This window comes from Danio rerio, chromosome 9 (assembly GCF_049306965.1).
Source record: "Danio rerio strain Tuebingen ecotype United States chromosome 9, GRCz12tu, whole genome shotgun sequence".
Lineage (NCBI taxonomy): Eukaryota > Metazoa > Chordata > Actinopteri > Cypriniformes > Danionidae > Danio > Danio rerio.
Genome location: NC_133184.1, coordinates 4,547,501 through 4,560,000, shown reverse-complemented (window position 1 = coordinate 4,560,000; position 12,500 = coordinate 4,547,501). Strand labels below are relative to the sequence as shown.

General features: G+C 41.0%; 1 protein-coding gene across 5 annotated transcripts in view; it reads left to right on the top strand.

Moving 5' to 3' along the window:
• The window catches only part of galnt13 (polypeptide N-acetylgalactosaminyltransferase 13), a 67,379-nt gene that overhangs the window by 54,318 nt on the left and 561 nt on the right, over positions 1 to 12,500 (top strand). For all 5 annotated transcript variants that reach the window (XR_012385113.1, XR_012385112.1, XM_002663311.8 and 2 more), the window contains one exon: positions 12,367 to 12,500. This exon is cut by the window's right edge. Coding sequence is in view for 2 of the 5 variants with exons in the window: in XM_002663311.8 (XP_002663357.3) it covers positions 12,367 to 12,500 (134 nt within the window). In the remaining 3 variants the exon portion in view is untranslated. The remainder of the gene's footprint in view (positions 1 to 12,366) is intronic.

Below are 12,500 nucleotides of genomic sequence, written 5' to 3'. Positions count from 1 at the left end.
AGATGCAACAATGTATCATGTATTACCCTTGGTCCAGACCAAATGAAGCAAACTACAGATGTGAAGGCACCCTAAGGTTCTGACCATCATAAAGGGCGTGACACACCATGTGCTCCAGGCCACTGTAGTGGCAATTTTCTTTAAAGAGGCTTTCTCTGTGGTAAATAAACAAAGTCTTACCCGGGATGTCTTTTCAAAGTTTTATTCTTTATAAAGCAGGTCAAAATCATACAGCAACAACAGTTTCTGCAGAATGAGACACTGAAGCAAAGTGTGATCACCCTTTTATCTTTTACTGTTTGTACTGCTTACGAGGTCAATTCTAATTCGGCCCATTCTGTACTGCGTCAGGTGTTTCTACTGTTTCTGCCCTATGTCCCTTCTAAACATAAAACTTACAACCATAGATCTTACTCAAGCCCCCCACACATATTAAGGTGAACCCTTAGAATTAAACATCACATAGCCTTTTAAGGTGAATCTTTAGGATGGGGACAAGGACCATATAGTCACGAACGGGAATGTGGCTGTATATTAAAATGTACACATACACAATCAATACAAGTGACTTTTCCATTGAACTCACACGTCTGAAAATGAGTCGTAAATAAGTGTCCACTACACATGCTCATCTAAAAATGAATTTCCATTACACAACGCAGCGCCGTACATTTTTGATTTGTAAACATAGATTTATATCAGGGTACGCAGACCGGCACTGCAAGTCAGCAGCTGTCTGTGGTGCCCAGCTACGACTCAGGACACTGTTCACATTTCTGCCGCACCATTTGAATAATTTTATTGTAAATGACATGCGAATGTGTGTCGTCACCTCTAATTATAAGGTTCTATCTGCGTTCTAAATGATTTTGAGATAATGAGCTTTAAAGTTTTCGCATTCCATAGCAAACAGTATGTGTGTAACAGTTGTTTTTTTAAAACAAAAAGTCTTAATGTAAACAACTTAAAAAAAACATCTCATAATGTAAATAAGTTTATTTAATAAGAATATGCCAATAACTCAATTTTGACAAAAATGTCAGATAGTAGCTTATAATTCTAAGGTGACAGTGTGTCTGGTCTGTTAAGGCTGGTTCATACAGTACTTCTGCGTCGAGTGATCGCTGGGACCCACAGCGCATGCTTTACTCGTTGTCTTGCATTTATACTTCTGCACTTGTAAACACTCGCTCCAATGGGTTTGTTGGCAAGCCGGCCAATTACAGAGCTTTCGCTATGCGTCGTTGTGACGTGTAGTTGCGTTTTTTGTGAGGTTCGCATCAACGTCAGCCACATCGAGGACTATGCAACCACACGAAGGCTACGCCAGAGCATAGGCATGCGCTTGACGCAGAAGTATAAATCAGCCTTTACTTCCAACTGACCCCCTTAAGGGTGGAGTCTGCTTGAAGGCCGATTTATACTTCTGCATCAAGAGCCCGGATATGGTCTGGCGCAGCTTTCTCGTGGTCGCATACCCCTCTCTGTGGCTGATGCCAACGCTTATGCGCACCTCTCAAAAAATGTAACTACACGTCACAACAACGCATGCTCTGTGATTGGTCAGCCTGGTAGCTGTGATGAGTGTGGGTGGTGCTGATAGCCGCAAGCCCGATGGAGTGAGTGTTTACAACCCTAGTAGCAAAGAATTCTGGCCCAGATTTGGCATATAGCTGGCACAGCAGGCTTTCATCCGGCACTGGCATACAGCATGTGGGCCAAACATGGCCCGGGTTTGGCAGAGGTGGCACCGTCTTTAAGGCGGCACACAAGATTTGGGCCAGATGTAAAACGTAGTATTTGGCCCAGATTTAAAAATGTGATAAGTGGGCCATGTGAGTTTGGCCAGTATTGACCCACATTTAAAATACACTAAAATAATTTTTGAGTAAAGAAAAAAATTCTACCAATCAGGTCACTTTGAGAAAAAGCGTGCCCATAGTGTGCATAAAGCGCATCACTCCATGGGTTTATCAATTTCATTGCCATCGTGACACACCAACCTATCTAGCCCAGTTCAGGCCCAGTTATGAGTTATTAACTAGGCTGAGACTTGGCCCAGATATGGTCTGTGTTTGGCCCTTGTCTGGAAGCCAGATTTGGTCCAGTCATGTACCGTTATTCACTGCGGCATGTGGGCCAAGCAAAACCTGATAGTGTGGGCCAGAGCTGGGCCAGAGAAATTTTGCTATGTGGGAAGTGTCAAGTACAAGTGAAGAAACTCGACACAGAGGAACATAACCTATTGCCAGCTAGTGTTTTGGAAGTGTTATTGCAGAGCAACACAAACAGCGCGCAGAAGTATAAATGCACAACTATGTGCAAGGCAGGCGCTGTGGGTCATGACGATCACTAAACACAGAAGTATAAACCCGCCATTAGTTTTGTGGATCAGTGACTGCAGAAAAAAACAATATCTGCACAAGGGTTATGAACCTTTTGCTGACGGTGATGAATCTTTGTGCCTGACAACAGGTTTTAATCTTTGGTTTCATTCTATAATACTGGACTTTATTTTTCTATGAACCTTAGAGCTTTGAGAGTGTACAACCAAGAGAGAAAACTATAAAATAGTAATGCCTGTCCGAGATAAGCATATATAAAGTGTGTGTAGTGAGGTGTTTTATAGCCTCAAAACATCTATAATGATTGTAAAAAAAATAGCTGACAACCTAGCGGATTTTGACTATTACGGGTTATTTTTAGAACATAACTTCTGCGATCAGAGCTGGCGCGTCCATAGAGGCGACCTAGGCGGCCGCAGAATAGAGAGGGGGGCGTCCCCGACACTACCCTCACCTCTTGCACCTTCAGTTATATTCGCGTGTTGGGCGGCGTCCACAACACTACCCTCACCACCCGTGCCCTTAGTTATATCCGCGTCTAGGACAGCAGAATAGAGAGGCCGGCGTCCACGACACTACCCTCACCTCTCGCACCTTCAGTTATATTCGCGTGTAGGACGGCGTCCACGACACTACCCTCACCACCCGTGCCCTTAGTTATATCCGCGTCTAGGGCAGCAGAATAGAGAGGGCGGCGTCCGCGACACTACTCTCATCACCTGCGCCCTCAGTTATATACGCGTCTAGGGCGGCAGAATAGAGAGGGTGGTATCCGCAACAACTCCCCGCCCCCATCCCCCCCTTTCACTTTAGGGTTGTGAGTGGCTTGACCATCCTTTGCCTAGAGCGGCAGTTCAGCTTGCTCCGGCCCTGTCTGCGATTAACATGGGACCACTGTGGACAGGGAGTGTGACTGTGTATGTTAGTTCACCCCATAATGAAAATGCTCATCATTTACTCTTTTCATTTATTTTCAATACTGTTTCTTTCTTCTGTGGAACGCACAATATCATATTTTAAAAAAAAAAGCTGTAAACACTGACATCCATAGTATTTTTTCCCTACTATGAAGGTCAATGAATACAGGTTTTCAGCTTATTTCTTTAAAATATCTTCTTTTGTGTTCGATCGAAGCCATAAAGAAAATGCATTTAACCACTTGAGGGTGAGTATATAGTAAGGGTCATTTTCATTTTGACGGACCTATCGTTTCAAGATCATACTTTTTGTTGCAGATATCTGGTTTTTCACATTCAGTGATTGATGTCCAATCATAAAACTGTTTAAACTGAAGAATATGACTCTTCTTCAAACACCCCGGCATTATAGAGTTCTGTTGTATGCTGTAAGGTAAAATGGGCATCAGTGTGAGCACTATTGACTCGGGCGAGAATGGTGCGTTAGTTTGATCTCACAGCTGATGCCATCATTAGGGCGATGCTGTCTGTGTCTGCTGCTGCTCAGATGCACACAGATAAAAGCATCTCTCGAGCCCCTCACGCTACCTCTGAGAAGCACACAGCCTTTGACTGCCGTTGTAGCCAAACATCAATTGTAATGGCTCCATATAGCAGTGTTTATGATTTTCCTCACCTCTTTCGACAAATAGCCGTGTGTTACTCTCATATATACAGCGTTATTATGCTTCAATACATTTGTCGAGTTCACTAGTCTGTCACTTATTTTGCAAACGAAGTAAATATAAAATGCATATGTATATTTTGGAATTTCAAAGTAAACTTTTTTGTGTACACTTTTAAGACTTGTTGGTGTACAGGTTAATAATTCTAAGAATAACTAAGTGCAATAAGCCAGGGTGTAACCAGTCAATTCATGAATGCAATTATAAAAAAAAGCTACAAGCTGCAATTATCAAGGCCAGACATAAGAGAGACAAAGCGAGGAGCTAAGCATCGCAGGGGAAATCAGACCTGCTGCGCAGCAGTAAGTAGTTGAATACATTTTAAGAGGATTTTGGTTAAAATGGCTGAAATTACAGTACACATAATAGCCAGTAGGGCTGCACAATACTTCATTTCAACATCGATGTCGCAATGTGCACTCCTGCAATAGTCACATTGCTAAGATATGCAATGTTGAGTCTGAAGGGGCCTGTTTCATAGGATTAGAGTAAAAAAAAACAGGCTTATTTTGGTAATTCAGGTATACTAATGTCGGATTCTGTTTTTATAAAGCAAATTTACGATAGTTCAAACCCAGTTACTCTGGCAACTTTCGCTGGGAAACTAGCCTGGTCCGGGGCAAGTTAACTCTCAAGCTAAGGCCCCGTTTACACTAATGCGTTTTTTGCTACGGTTACGCCAACCGTCCACACTACGCCGGAGTTCTCGAGCGCCGAAAACGGAGCGTTTCGAAAACGCTGGAGAGGCCTTTTTCATTCTGAAACGCTGCTGCTCCGTCTCAGTGTGGATGATGGAAAACGGAGACATCTGAAAACGGAGGCGGGGCTGCAGACATTCGCCTCTCTGATTGGGGCTTTTCCTGAATATTAAGTAGCCTAACACACAGTTCAGTCCTGCATTCTCTCCGTGTAAGTTCAGACTTCGCAAGTTTGATCAAGGCTGCAGTCTCTTCTTCTCAGTTTGATATGGACATCAGACTATACCGAGGACACGGGTAAATCTTTAAAGGGAACAGTGTACTTTATAACTTCATTCACATCACCCTGGCTACGTTGTTTCACTTTCTCAACAAAAAAATGTAAACATGATTTAAGGAACTGCCTATTTTCATTTTAATATTAGCAACCTAGACAGCAGAAATGTGGAGGTGTCGTGCTGCATGAGCGTCATCTTCACTGTGTGGATATTTATAACAAAACGGAGCCGATAACAACTGCCTCCTTTCAATTTCAGTGAAAATACGAAACACACCCTCTCTTTTGCTGAATATCAGTTTTAATAATCGATAATGGCCATTATAAAAGTATAACATACAATAAGTTTATACATTATAGGAAATAAAGGCAAGCGTTCAGTCAATATACAGAATAGGCTACGTGGTTACATTAATCATTAACCTATCTTTGCGCTCAGCCAAAACACGTTACCTGAGAAAAAGTAATAGATTCCAATGACCAAAGTCAGGGAATATGTTGTTAGATAAAGACAACAAGATGAATGAAATATCCCGTTTAATAAATATAGTGAGATTAGATCCAGCGGGAGATGCTTGATGAGAAGTCCGACTAGCACAGCTCTCATCTGGGTAGATGGGCTGCAGCGCTTGCCCGAGAGTGTCTGTGTGGTCACGTGATGTGCGTTTTCAGCGTTTTGGTGTGGACGGAAAGCAGTTCAGAAATGCTGGGTAAAACGCGAGTGTGGACGCGGATCGTTTTCATTCTAAAACGCCGTTTTAAAACTAAAACGCACTAGTGTAAAGTCTTAATTAAAGTAATGTTAACCAGTGGTGGAAAGAGTACTGAAAAAATCATACTTAAGTAAAAGTAACATTACTTGCATAAAAATGTAGTGCGAGTAAAAGTATCTGTTGTAAATATACTTTAAAGCATGAGTAAAAAGTAGGCATTTTAAAAGTACTCGAGTAGTGAGTAGAAAGTATTACGCCATCAAAAGTTGTTTTGTATTTGCATGCAGTTTGTGCAGTGTGTAAACGTAACATTCTGTAGTGCAATTAGTAATCTTCCTATATTCGTTTGTTCCTTCCAACTTTCTTCCATTGTTTGTTTGTTCTGTCCTTCATTCTTCAATTTGTTCGTTTCTTCATTCATTCTGTCCTTCGTTCCTCCCTTCATTTGTTCGCTCATTCATATTTTTCTTCCTCCCTTCATTAGGTCCTTTGTTCATTCGTTTGTTCCTTTCTTAGTTTGTTCAGTTCTTCCTTGAATCCTTACTTCATCCATTTTGTCTTTTGTTAGTTTGTTTGTTTTTATTTTTGTTCCTTTCTTCATTAGGCCCCTTGTTCTTTCCTTCCTTTATTCATTTGTTCATCCCTTCCTTCATTCTTTTGGTCCTTCCTTCTTTCCTCCCTTCATTTGTTCTCTCATTCATTCGTTCTTTCACTCATAATTTTGTTCCTTCCCTCATTAGGTCCTTTGTTCATTCCTTCCTTCCTTCCTTAGTTTGTTCAGTCCTTCCTTGAATCCTTCCTTTATTCATTTGGTCCTTCCTTCCTTCATTAGTTCAGTCCTTCCTTTGTTCGGTCCTTCCTTCCATTTTTCTTTCAATCCATTTAGTGATTGTTTGAGGAGGCTGTTTGGTGATTTCAGTCATCATATAGTCAACATCCCTTTTTTTTTTTTTATACAGTCGACATCTATTTTCTCATCAGTGACATCAGTGCGTCAATGTGTGTAAATATTTTCTTGAACATTTTCTTAGACATTTTTAATGCTTCTAAAAGGTTTCCTGCATTTATAAAGCGCCCATGTGTTGATGTTGGTCAGTATCATGTGATTTACTTTCGATGTGCGATTTGATTAGACAGGAATCACAGGACTGATTTTTCTACTGTAACCAATCACCAAAGACAAGAAAGAAATAAAGTAGCGACTGCAGGTTGAAGAAAAGTTGTGGAGTAAAAGTACTGATACTGCACTAAAAATGTACTGAAGGAAAAGTGAAAGTACACATTTTTAAAACTACTTAGTAAATTACAATTCCTGAGAAAAACTACTCAATTACAGTAACTTGAGTATTTGTAATTAGTTACTTTACACCACTGATGGTAACATTCGCCTTTTAACATTGTTAACATTTATATATATATATATATATACATATATACATATACATATATGCATATATACATATATATGTGTGTGTAATATATATATATATATATATATATATATATATATATATATATATATATATATATATATATTTATATATATATATATATATATATATATATATATATATATATATATATATATATATATATATATATAGAGAGAGAGAGAGAGAGAGAGAGAGAGAGAGAGAGAGAGAGAGAGAGAGCACATGAAAGAGCAACCTAAAAGAGCACATGTCACTCTGCTACTCATCCGTTTGCACTGACTGCCAGTTGCTGCTCGCATCAAATTCAAAGCTCTGATGTTTGCTTAAAAAGCGATTTCTGGCTGCGCCCCTTCTAATCTGCTCTCACTTCTGCAGATTTATAGACCCTTCAGAAACTTGTGTTCTGTGAATGAACGTCGCCTCGTGGTTCCATCCCAAAGAGGGAAGAAATCACTTTCCCGAACTCTCGTGCTCAATCTGCCCAGTAGGTGGAATGAACTCCCAAACTGCATCAGAACGGCAGAGTCACTCACTGTCTTCAAAAAACGACTTAAAACTCAACTATGTTGTCTCCACTTTCCTTACTAATCTGCAATTCCCTCTCTGACCCCTCCACTAACTACATCACAGGTGTCAAACTCAGTTCCAAAAGGGCCGCAGCTCTGCACAGTTTAGTTCCAACCCTAATTAAACACACCTGATCAAACTAATTGAGTCCTTCAGGCTTGTTTGAAACCTACAGGTAAGTGTGTTGGAGCAGGGTTGGAACTAAACTGTGCAGGGCTTCGGCCCTCCAGGAAATGAGTTTGACACCCCTGAACTACATTAATAAAAAAAAAATTACTAATGTTTAGCTTCTTACACTTTCTTTGCATACCTGAAACTTGCCTATAGCACTTATTCATTGTTGCTCTTATAGTTGTGTAAATTGCTTCCTTGTCCTCATTTGTAAGTCGCTTTGGATAAAAGCGTCTGCTAAATGACTAAATGTAAATGTGCATATATATATATATATATATATATATATATATATATATATATATATATAGAGAGAGAGAGAGAGAGAGAGAGAGAGAGAGAGAGAGAGAGATAATGTCCTTGCTCTAAATGATGTTTAACAGAGCAAGGACATTTTCACAGTATGTCTGATAATAGTTTTAAAACCTGCAAACGTATTAGTGTAAACTAGGCCTTATTCTTACAGGACGTTCCGAGCTTGGTTATCAAATAAGTTACTGTAAATCTGTCTGTGAGGAATGGAACGTATTGTGATTTTCTAAAAAGCAGAAGAAAAAAAGGAAAACAGTTTTGTCGTAGAAGCATTGAATATGGAAAAGTGCAAATGAATGAATTAATGTCCAATCAGCATTGCACTGAAGAGCTACTGATTTAGGGGAACTCAGTATGGCTTTCCTGCCACCCGTGACCTGACACGGTCTGTTCACTGTAGCAAGTGTGCTCCGTGTAACATCAGGGTAGGCATCAGCCTGCTGTGAGAGCTTCCTGTGTTCAAATAGTAACTATCTTCTGTTCATGACGAGCTCAACACGCTCAGTGATTTATACTAAACTTGACACCGAATGCGACCAACTCATTCGTCTTGCTGTCCCCCTTATGAACTGTAAAAAAAAATAGGAGTCTGAGCAGCCTACAGTTGAATAGAGACAGAACAGTGCATATTTTCACCTATCTCTCAGTGTGAGACAGTGACTGATTACCTTCATTCAGAGCTGTTGAGAAGCAATCACCCGCAGGCTCTGGGCCTTTTGGAAGGGTGTCTGGACTCAGCAGGGCAGCAGCTTACATTATCTGCTTCTGGAGTTCTGTTGAATGGCACGATGCATTGGAGATTGTGTTGAATACTACTCTGAAGATCCAAATAGCTGAATAGCAGGGCTGGACAATTAATCCAATCGAAATCGCTAACGCAGTTGAGCAAAACTGTGATTGTTACTTGTAGTAGGTCTCAAAAGGCCAGAGTATGCATTGCAGCTACATGGCAACTAATTCTCATTAGATTATAATCTGTTAAGTTGGGGTCAGTGTAAGTGTTAGTTGACATGTACTTACAGCCAATTAAATGTCGGTTAAAGAAGCATATCAACAGATATTAAGCAGACAGTCTACTGATACTCAAATTGTCCATCAAAATAAGGGCGTACTCACACTATGCTATCCGAACCAAGCCTAGGCCTGTTTCCCTGATCGTTTGAGAAGTTTGAGTGCTCTGAATCGGGCTCAGGCATGGTTCACTTGGCCAGCCCTGGCCCATTTGGAAGACGTGTGCCTGAGCGCGGTTCACTTGGGCTTTGGCGCGGTACACTTGTGTGTGAGTGCAAAACGCGCCTAAGCCCGAAACTAAAAGCGAGACGTGACTTTTAAGGGACTGTTTCATATGGATTTATTAATCATTCAATGAACGCAAACTGTCATAGTTTATTAAAGACGCAAACTCCTCACTGCACCACAGCTGCACCTTCAGCAAACCTCCTAATTCCTGCAGCACTTTATGACTGTTTATGAGCGTCAAAAGTGGCTGATCTGTTCGGCGAAATATTTGACTGTGTGTCACTGTATATCGAACGACTTAACCAGTTAAACTCTGCTGCTATTTGGGGATTTCCGCCTGGATTTTGCCTACCCGAATTTAAAAGCTTCCCAAATCCACATGCAGAGGTGTAAATGCAAAAATTTGGTATCATTTTAAAGAAAACCCTTTGAATTTTCATAAAACACTATTGAAAGTGTTTAAAATATCTGTATATGTTGTCTAGGTTATAATAAACACCTAAAAAAGAGGTGCTTTTTTATTTTATTTTTATAAACTCAAATTTGAAAGTGTACCTTTTAGGTTCTGTGTGGTCTAGCATGCTGTAATTAATATTGGTGGTTCCTGCACATGTCTGTAATCATAGGAAAAAAGAAAAATGTCTCCACCATAATCTATGCTAAAGTTATTGTATTCCAACTGATGAAAGGTGCTGTACAAGCCACAGAGACCGATCCTTGTTTACATATTTCACTATTCTTTTGTTTGATCAAACATAATTCACTGTGTTTGGACCACGTCAGACATATAAAAGGTTTACTTATGCACATCACCTCAGAAACAGAGGAAAATGGCCCTGAAGCGCACAGCATAAGGTAGGAGATGACAGCTGTCTGTGCTATCTGGGGCTGCTTATTGATCATAAATGTATTGTTTTCACTTCTGCGCCATGGAAACACCGCGATTCATTCGACAACTATTTGATATGTGAATATAATTCAGTAAAAAGAACACTAGAACTGTATGAGCACCGGCAAGAGCTTTCATTTGAGCTATAACTTGTACATGTGTCATATACGAACCATATGAAAATGAACCAATGTTCAATACCCAGCTCGGGTATCCAAAATACTGTGTATTTAAGTGTAAATAACTTTTATACAGTAGAATAAAAACCAAAGTGATGCATATGAGCATAAAATATAGATTCTACACTTCCAAACAAAACCCCTTACAGGGGTCTGGTGCAATGCTAGCCCTTTAAATCTTAAAACGAAAGTTGAAGACGTCACGTTTAAAAAAAACAATATAACTAAAGAAATCTCCACTGTGCTGAGCCAGAGCGATTACTAAACAGCGCAGCATTGATGACGTAATCGTGCCCAGGCCGAATGTAATGTGAGTGCAGGAGGGGGGACAAGTGTGCTTTTGCCCTGTAAAAGGCATCTGTGCATAGTGTGAGGACGCCCTAAAACGTTACCCTAATTCAATCTCTTCCCAACAAGGAAAACCACCAACAATCAAACATGCTTGATTATATGGTGTCATGGTTTTGCAATCAAAAAATGTGGTTTTAATGGAAGTCAATGGGGCAAAAACAGACATGAACGGTAAATTAGGAAGAAAAAAAGGAAAATCAGGTAAAGGCCCAATCCCAATTCTATTTTTGTACCCCTACCCCTTTCCCTTTTCCCTTACAACCAAGAGTTAAGGGGAAGGGCTTCAAAATTTACCCCTAAGAATTGGGACAGCACTACAGCACCAAGATTTATCACCAAAAATCATTCTGCTCGCTGAAACAAAGAAAAAGTTACGGCCAAATTAAAGCTCAAAATCACCCCAGAGTGGATGAAACAAGTTTGCCGCAAGCCTGTGTTTGAGTGAAGGTCTCGGCCGTTAGATCGCCCCCTGGGGGCTGGCTGCAGTACAAGTCATAAAGCCCGCCTCTTCCGTGTTAATGAAGGAGACTTGAGCCCAAATAAAAAAAAATTATTACACTTGCAATAAAATGTCCCGAAAGATAGTTCTGGTCGATTAAGGCACTGGTTATTGTGCTGAAATAGGTGCAGATCTTCATTTTTGTAAACAGTTTTAGCAGTAATTTAATGCTGGGCGTGTCATCGTGATTGACAGCTGTGATTGACAGTTTCTCAAAGCAGCGCGTCTGAGCTTCAGCAGAAGACTGAAGTGTTATTATTCGATTTCTGTGTTATTTTACCATGATTAAATGAGTTCAGCAGTAAACTACAGTTTCTGACATACATGATCCTGGTGGAACACTGTTTATTCGCTAAGGTCAGGGCTTTTTTCGGGCTTTATTAGTTTGCTGATACACGCCTAGCCACCCAGATAGCAAAATACACTCGGGCCAGTTCCGGCTAGATTCTCGCCTGCCGGAGACTTACCCCTCAGAGCTCAGACTGACTACCTCTGCTGGACCTACTCCGGATGCCTGGACTCACTGCCCGATTCCAGCCCAAGTCAATCGAGCCAGATGCGGCGGCCAAGCGAGCCGGCGCTGCCGCATGCGAGCCGGAATCAGCCAGCGACGCCGCGAGTAGGTTATGCGCTGCGGCCCGGAGCTGGCGCGATTGAATATATAAAACCCTCATATTTGTTAACGTTATTACATCCATTTGTGTTGATATGACAGCAAACGCATGCTGAGAAGTTCGGGGGGCGTAGTTGATTTTACATAAAGCGTTTGGTTGGAAGCTCGACTCCGCTCATTTTCGTGGCTCCTCCTCTGGCTCCATCAGACAGTCCTTCTGCGCATGTCAAGGCTCCAATTTCAGCAGTCTTTTGCGACAGTTTGTGCCCGTCAAGCAGGCGTTCTGCCCTCAAGGCGTTTAATGGGAAAAGGGGCTGTCGCGTCGTCCATATTTTTTACAGTCATTGGGATGAAAACATCCCCAATAGTACATAAGGGTTAAATAAGAAATCAGTGTTTGCTTGTGTTTCATCTTCCTATAACTCTTTGTCCCCACAGCGTCTGACTCTGCTCCATGTGAACAGTAACCAGTGTCTGGACATGCCTTCTGAAGAGGATAAGATGGTTCCCACTCTCAAAGACTGTAGCGGCAGGCGCTCACAGCAGTGGATCTTGAGGAACATGACGCTAGG